Source organism: Rhinichthys klamathensis, unplaced genomic scaffold, assembly GCF_029890125.1.
Source record: "Rhinichthys klamathensis goyatoka isolate OS25496 unplaced genomic scaffold, OSU_Roscu_1.1 h1tg000418l_1, whole genome shotgun sequence".
Taxonomy (NCBI): Eukaryota; Metazoa; Chordata; class Actinopteri; order Cypriniformes; family Leuciscidae; genus Rhinichthys; species Rhinichthys klamathensis.
In genome coordinates this window covers 134,752-143,510 of record NW_026606916.1, presented here as the reverse complement: position 1 = coordinate 143,510, position 8,759 = coordinate 134,752, and the positions used below count along the sequence as shown (strand labels likewise).

General features: G+C 37.2%; 1 protein-coding gene across 1 annotated transcript; it reads left to right on the top strand.

Moving 5' to 3' along the window:
- The first annotated feature begins 3,518 nt into the window (after nucleotides 1–3,518).
- On the top strand, nucleotides 3,519–8,759 carry zgc:56493 (Thioredoxin-like). The gene is made up of 5 exons (XM_056235286.1): nucleotides 3,519–3,640; nucleotides 5,019–5,123; nucleotides 5,204–5,269; nucleotides 8,205–8,270; nucleotides 8,420–8,759. Exons 1-5 carry the CDS (start codon nucleotides 3,617–3,619, stop codon nucleotides 8,483–8,485), a joined length of 327 nt encoding a protein of 108 aa, XP_056091261.1. The 5' UTR covers nucleotides 3,519–3,616; the 3' UTR covers nucleotides 8,486–8,759.

Genomic DNA, 8,759 nt, shown 5'->3' with positions numbered 1-8,759 from the left:
TTTGCAGAGTAGAAATGGCTTTTAAAGTAACAACAGGTAACTTTTCAACCTTCATAATATATTTCCAAGTCTCTTGTGATGGTACATCGACTTACAATAGGTTGAATGACACGTCTGCCATAGCCTGACGGGGTCTGTAGCGTTTTTAATCGTACTTTTAAACTTCGGGTTTCGGGTAGTAACCGGCGAACAAAGAGAACTACAAAATTCGACTGCTTTACGGCATATACGTCACTTCCACCACCACCCCCACTTCCTTAAAATCGGACTTGCGAGCCAAATGTTATAGTCATGGCCGAAGCAGCACAGAAAAACAAGAAAGCAAAGGTTTTATCGGAGCAAAGCAAAAAGAGAAAAAGAGAAAGTGATCGCGTTAAAGGCAGAACGAGGATCAACATTGCAGAGCTGCCAACTCTCACGCATTGGCCGTGAGACACCCGCATTTAATTGGTTTCACACGCCACACGTACGCCACACCCCCGGTTTCTCACGCTAAATTGTCAACCCGGTCGGTCAAATGCCTGAAAGATGAGTTTATCTATAGATCTCTACCTGTTGAGCCACTCGTGATCGACAAGTTATACCGCAAATTAGTTCAAATCTCCCGGAATCTAGAGCGAGCGCGCACGCGAGACAGAGACTATGCTCCAACGCGCGCGGACGGCAGAGAGAGAAAGCGAGCGAGAGACCTTGCGTGTGCAGGGAGCATCGAACCCTCCATCGAAAAAAGAATGCCTCTCTCTAACCTCTCTAATTCGCTAGAGTAGTAGCGAATTATCAATCTGGTAGCTAGTAAACGATATTCTAGTTTTTGATTGTTAGCTATCGCTAGTATTCTCGTTCTGATTTGAACTTTGCAATCGATGAAATGCAAATAGCTAATGTTTGACCTAAAAAGAAATGTACAAAGAAAGGAGGAAGATTATTAATAAAATCATATTTTAGGATACCAAACATGTCTGTGATATTTGTTTATTTGTCTTGCCTCAAGCTATAATGCAAATCGATTTGTAAAATTTGCAGATTCATTTATGGTAGCTTGATATTATAATATTGACGATATATGGTTATTATCAACCACTCAAACATTGCATTGAAGTATCATATAGATTCAGTAAAACGGTAACCAATAGACTAGGCTACTATAATGACGCTGGCTTGTAAACGCGATCATTTGTCGTTATAAAAAAAATAAAACACATGAAATTATATTCATATGACATGCTGAAATATATGCCACTGTACCTGGGATGAAGACATTTCACACACGCGGGAACACCTGCATGTGACCTCCTCCTACAGTGTTCAGGGCTATCATGGTTGTCAACAAATGCACGTGCATGTAGGATGACAGTTTACGACAGTAGTAGAGGACAATACTGTTTCCCAACTGTAGGGGGAGCCCGAGAGCAAAAAACTACCTGTTGTTACTTTAATATTAAAATTGTAAATTTTCTCTATATTTTGTGATGGTCAGTCCAAGGTCATGCATCATTTTGACCATAGCACTATGTGACCAAGATGACAGCTTTGCACATTATGGCATGTCTACTCTAGAGTACACTATTTCGGAAAATTGGAATAAAATATATATATATATATATGAAATTTGAATTCTGTTTTAAGTAACAAGTTGGTTTGGGTACATTATTAATATAATAAGGTCTATTCAGCCAGTTAAAAATGCACACGTTCCCTTTACTCTTATGTGAGTGATCAGTTGACACTCTTTTGCCTCCAGGTTAGTTTGTCTCCTATTTATATTGGGACTATTTCCATGTTTTCAATCTATTGTTTTTTCCTGTTTAACCTGTTATCTGTCTACACTCTACGGCTGAGATCAAAACACCTAGGAAATGGAATGAGCGAGACACGTCCACTTTACAATCACCGCTCTACAGCTGCAGACAGATTAGATATGAGAGCTGTCATTAACGTTAATAATTGTCTCTGTAAAACTGTTGGCTTTTAAATCGGATCTGAGATATGGACCCATGTTTTCAGCACTTGATGCTTCTGCAGTCCACAAAATGTCTTTTCTGTTCTTTTTTGTTCCTGAAGTTTTTTATGGCATTCAATAATCACAATAGATTTGTGAGGGTTTGCATTCATCCAGGTATTTGTAAAATGTGTGATAGTTCATTTGTAAGCGAATAGACTTTTATTGAGGTCATTTTTGCTGATTATCTATTTGGCTTAATCAGTTGTAATAGCATTCTAACATCTTTAGCATCATTTACCCCAATTCGCACAGGTTTAAACCAGATGTTTATAAATAAGTTCTTCCACAGTGAAAACCTTCTCAGACCGCCTAAGATCTCCTTATTAAACTATAACGTGATGTTCATGCCTCAGTCAAACGTTTAAGGCTATACAACCACACTCACATGCCCTTAAAGCGGCTGTAAGGCTTCCTTTCCAAATGATGGAGACATAGGCCAGACACCTGGAATCGGTGAATAGCTGCCAGAGGCAGTGTTTCGTATCTGTGGCAACATCGTACTCAAAGACTTCAAAGAGCAATTATTCCAGATCCTATTACAACACACTCATCACCATCATCCCATGCATTTTCATCAGTGTTCAAAGAAAATGATTAACATGTGATTGGATGGGATGGAACGAGACATCACAGAACAGGCTGAGTGAAGCTGAAGGTTGTTCTAAAGAGCAGAAAAAAGGAACCGCACATGGCACTAGACATGAGAATTACCTATGTGGGCAATTTGTGTGCAAATTAACAGTGTGACCACTGGTAACAGTTTTTCATGAAAACACATTTAAATATACATGTATTATTGTTACATTTACTTATTGCTTTACCATTAATTTTGATATTTAATGGACTGTTTTTAGCACATGTCATTCATATTTGCTGTTATCTTTCACACCTTGTTTTAACAGTGCAAAAATCCCAAAAAAGACAAGTTTATTAGATAAAATATCTGCACTGTGATCATCAGAAACCAAATAATGTGAATTCATATTAATGTGAGTTATATTGCAATGCTCAAAAAAGTGACATTTAACACTGGCTCAAAAAGTGTTTTAATATAAATGTACAATCACTGTAAAGTCAACACAAGTGAATTGTTAAAGTGTCAGTCACAGTGACGTAAAAAAAAGTTTATGCAAATTTAAAAGTGGTTCGTGTAGGCCATAGTTCTGATAACAGACGAGGAAAAAACAATGCGACATGCAAATAATGGAATGCCATCAACTATATGATCATGCAAAGCTAGAAATTATAATATCAATATAAAATCAGGTTTGTTTGACAGTTAACTGCTTGAGATGTCTGTCAAATTGAACACGACACGTGGATTTAACAACTTCTGCAAAATATCTCAAATATCTAAAACATGTTGGGTGGGCTTATTTTAGCAAGAATGTCCAGTATACTCCCACATTATAGAGTCCCAGTCATACAATGGTGCATTTCTAGCCTCTGTCCGCCAGCGAGAGCGCGTTTATGGGCAGGGCTTTTTGAATGAATCGATGCTGTAAACTACACGCTTGATTCATACAGGCAGGAACAGACGGTCCATTTGTGGGCGAGCGTGTTGAGGAAGGTTTGGTTTGTTCTCTGAGCTCGAGGCAGCAGTAAAGCGATAAAATGATCACCATCATTGAAGATCAGGTAAGAGCGATAGCTTGATTTAACAGAGCTTTATTTACAAATTAATTCGACCAAAAAATAAGCAAATTCACGCGGTATGACTAGGGAGCTAGGACACGTTTTGCTGACTAACTGCACGAGAGCCTTTAGCTGCCCATCAAACCGATTTCATTTAAGTTTGTCGAAAATGTAACAGCCCTGTGTAAGAATTCACAAAGTATTAGCAAATGATCAAATTAAATATGCTATTTCAGATTCTGAAAAAAGTATAACGTTATTTAGTTAGCCTATCAGCTAACCGGTTCTTTACACCAGCTAGTGTCACGTCACGTTACCTAACCACAACAACAGCCGAAAGCAAAAAATGATTAACCCCCCAAAATGCCATTCTCATATCACGTTATTCGCACTCCAACAGTTTTGTTGTAAAATTATGAACCAATGTACGTGAAATAATGTTACATAGTTTTGCGGCAGCTGGCAAACCTCTACATTAACGTTACACAACTTCCTGCTTATGATAACGCAATGTCGTCTCATTCTACCGTTTAAAAAAACGTGGTTTCATATAACTTACGGGTTATACTTTAATACCTAAAATATCACACTCTGACTCTTGTATCATTTTGTTTATATCTGTGATCGCGGCCTGATGAGACGAAGCGCGCCATCAAATCACGTGGGTTGGACTCTTTCGACTTTTTTTTCTTTTTTGATAATTTGCCGCAGTGAAAGAGGCAAGACGGTATACAAGGACTTCATTAACTGTCATCATGTTGACTTCCTCTTACTATTTGTTTGAGTTTATGCAAAGGCACCATGTTGTTTGATTCCGTCTGTTACTGATAAATAGCCTAATTTTAACATTACAAAAGTATTGACAGGTGGTCTACCATTGTGGTTTTTGTGTTGTAACTAGAGGGCATGTGGTCAGTATACATATAACAATTTAATTATAGCAAATGAGATGCACAAAATACGCATTTAACTAAACAATAATTTCAGTGAAGCATTATTAACTATATTCCTTTGAAATAACAGTTCTATAAACAAGCAAATAATTAATTATTGACAAAACGTAGCCATTTAGTTTATTTCTTTTCCACTAATGAAAATTGTTCTAAAAGCAGCATCAAGCTTTGTGCATCATCAAGCAATGCACACAGACTAATAAAAGCTGGTCTGGAACAGCATGTGAGTGGAGTGGCTGGTTTTACTCCACAGTCTGGAATGATGTAAAGGCAGATAAGGTCACATAATCATGTCTTTGTAATTTATTACAAACATGTTGTTGCCTGTATAAAAATAAGGGTCCACAGTGACATTGTATTGTTTAAAAAAAATATCTCTTTATGGTATTGGTGACAGAATATGAAAACCAGCATTGACTTGTTCACAGGACGGCTTTGACAAAGCTCTGGCTGAGGCAGGTGATAAGCTTATAGTGGTTGACTTTACAGCCACGTGGTGTGGGCCTTGTCAGAGCATTGCACCTTTTTTCAAAGTAAGTAACCTTTGGTTTTTCGCATCTGAATCACTATATGCATTGGGTTGTTGGAATTAACTTATCTGACTCGCTTGTAGGGTCTGTCTGAAAATCCTTCCTATGCTAATGTGGTCTTCCTCAAAGTGGACGTGGATGATGCACAGGTGAGTTTTTTTGTTAGAGCTGTAGGGTTATAAAATAATTAATGCCAACTCATGTCACATAATTTGCTGCACCAATACAAAACTGTATAATGCATCTTCAAACATGCAAACGTCTACCTAATGCACTGTAGGTGCGTTAACAGCATGTTAGATTACATGTGTAATTACAAACTCTGAACTTAAACAAAAGACATACTTTTTGGTTTAATGTAGCTAGCACAAAGCTGGATAATACACCCTTCGCAGGGAGTTTGATTGACAGGCGATCTGACCAATCATAATCCGCCATTTTGTCCGACTCAGCAGTCAGGAGAGTTAGTAGACTAACGTCGGTGGATTTGAACTTGAAAAACGGTGTATTGATGTCTTTCCATGGTTGAAACAACATTCCTTCTGATGTTCATTCATGTTTATTTGTTGCTCTAAAAATTAACTAGAAGGAAGAGATGATCGGTTCACGAGCAGCTTTAACTGAGGCTCTACAGCGACCTGTCACGACACATTAAAGAGCCACAAAACTTTATAAAATGACCAAATTTGAAAGTTGAATCTTTGTTTCTTATCAAAAGTAACCTTCTCTATCCTGTCTGTCAGCACGTTGTCAGTGTCCTTTGTTCAGCGATGTATTTTTCACTGCGTGAGAACATGGTGTGGCATGAGAGCGCCGCGGCATGGCTTGTCGGACATGGCAACAGTAACTAAAAGGGGCGAACTTTGCGAACGGTCAATTGAAGGGCTAGTTCGCCCAAAAATGAAAATTCTGTCATTTACTCTCCCTCATGTCATTCCAAACCCATAAGATTTCGTTCATCTTTGAAACTAGGGATGTACCGAAATTTCGGGTGCCGAAAATGATCGTCCGAAAATGACATTTTCGGTTTTTGGCCGAAAGAGAAAAAAGGGCGAAAATATGCTGCCCCGCCCCTCCGTGTTCAGCGGTCAGCTTTTACTCAGGCGCAGCATGTTTTGTAACTTTGCGAGCGGCTCCACTTCCGAAGATGGACAACTTCAAAGCGACTGCTCAGTGTTCTGCTCTGCTCAGTCGATCTCAGCCCAAACGCTCCACTAATGTACTGTTCACGCTCACCGGAAAAGCAACGTCTGCTCGAAAAACGTGCCGACATGAAATTTCTCTGGATGTGTTTCTTTTTGCAATAGCCCTACTGTTCTGTAATATGGTGTGTATAGCCGTGCTGGGCAACGCTGGTAAAATGACGCTACCCTCTCATTCACTGATCCACTCCCTGCTATCTGCTCACAGGCTTTGATAATATTAGCTTTGTAGGACTACTTTATTTTGATAATTGGTCAAAAAATTAATCTGTTAAATCGAATTATGTTGCATAGAACTGAATGAAGAATAATATATTGATATTAATATATTGATATTTAATATTATTTTAATACAGGCCTATTTTCTGTGAAATTTTTGTGTTACTTTAAATAAAAGTGTGGTTATTTTATTTTATTGGCATGTATTTTTTTAATTATTGTATTCAATTAAAGAGGTCTTATAATAATACAATTATACAAACAAACATTTTAAAATAAGGAAATCCATTTTCTTTCTTTTTTTCGGTTTCGGTTTTTGGCCAAGTGCTTCGAGAATTTTCGGTTTCGGCCCAGAATTTTCATTCAGGTACATCCCTATTTGAAACACAAATTAAGATATTTTTAACAAAATCTGAATTTTCTGTCCTTCTATTGAAAGTATATTCACCCAAAACTCTGATGCTTCAAAACGTTCATAAAAAAATTTGTAAAATAAATCCATATGAATCGTGCGGTTTAATCCAAGTCTTCTGTTGTCAATAATGTTTGAGCTTCCCTTGATCTTATTTGAGTTCCCTATGTATGTTTGCGGATCAATGTTTATTTGTGAATAAATGCCTAAATTAAATCTGTTCAATATATAAAGCAATCATGTCTCTTCAGAAAACTTGGATTAAAGCGCTCTATTCATGTGGATTTATTTTCAGATCTCTTTATGAACGTTTTGTGTCAGAGTTTTGAGTGAATAGTCAATAGAGAGACAGAAATCTCTCAATTTCATTAAAAATATCTTCGTTTGTGTTCCGAACGAAAGTCTTTTTGGAACTACATGAAGTAGAGTAGGCCTAAAATAGTTATGTTTCTATCAAAACTAAGTTGCAAATTTGACCAAAATTGGAATATCGCATAAAACATTTGCTAATAGAGCACCGCTTCCATCCAGCAAGGCAAAGAGGAGACAATCGTCACTTCCTGATAAATTGCCACATATCACTAAATATAAGTTGCTGCAGTAGCAGAGGTTAGTCTGGGTCTTTTTCCATATATTATAAATTACTTGCGCATCAGACTGCGAACGCAATAAACGCTGTCATGTTATCTTTTGTTCAGAGGCGGATACCTGCTGTTTGGGAACGCAGTCGTGTAACGTGTATTTGTTGGTTAAAACCAGTCGGAATTCCTTGTAAAGCTTTTTCTTTCATGAATCTTATTGTTTACTCTACTGCAACCATAGTTGCTCATAGTGTTTAGGCCCAAATCCCTTTGGATTAAAGAAATGCTCTTGTCACCTAACCTTTTTTTATTTTTAAGTTTGCTTTTGTAACATAGTTGGACAAATACTTGCTCTGTAGTCATAGGTATTGTATGTGCAATACAATGAAATGTCTGTATAGGGAAGTACCTGTAACAGTCACATCGGCAGGAAAAAAAAATGCACATCTATGTATTTTTTTTGCTGTTTTACTCATGAAATACACCACTAGAGGGTAGCAGAATTAGAATAAAGTATGAAATGGTGTGGTTACATTTCAGTCCCACTTCTATGTTTTTGCTTTCATTCCTTGCTCTGAATGTGCCCTGCAAGTCTCATTAGCTCAAAGCAGTAGAATGAGAGCAATAAAAAGTCTGAAGCAATATAAAAGTTACATTCTGTGTTTTTCAGGATGTAGCCCAGTCTTGTGAGATCAAATGTATGCCAACATTCCACTTCTACAAGAACGGGAAGAAGGTTAGTTCTGTTGTCTTTTTTAATTGAACTAATATTAGTCACATATCAACTGTACAAAGTTACAGATATGTCTCTATGAATATGCATGAGGTGTTTAATTTATTTCCAGTTATTGTTTGGATGATTTAATCACTTGTTTTCTGTTGTAGCTGGACGATTTCTCGGGGTCCAACCAGGCTAAACTGGAAGAGATGGTGAACCAATACAAAAACTAAGCCTGATTTGACATTCATAAATGTTTGCTGTGCAGCCCAAGCTCAAATTTCACTCACAATAACTGCTCACTTGTTTTGTAATTCATCAAGGGAGTTTCATTTTCTAATCGTTTTACGATTTTAGCAGAATCTGCCCTTACAAAATCGGTCAACCATTTCCATAATAAATGATTACCTCTGTATGTCTGTGTTCACACGTAACTCTTATTAAATGTCTTTTTTTTTTCAAAATCAATAAACGCAATTATTAAATAAATAAAAATCTTATGGACAA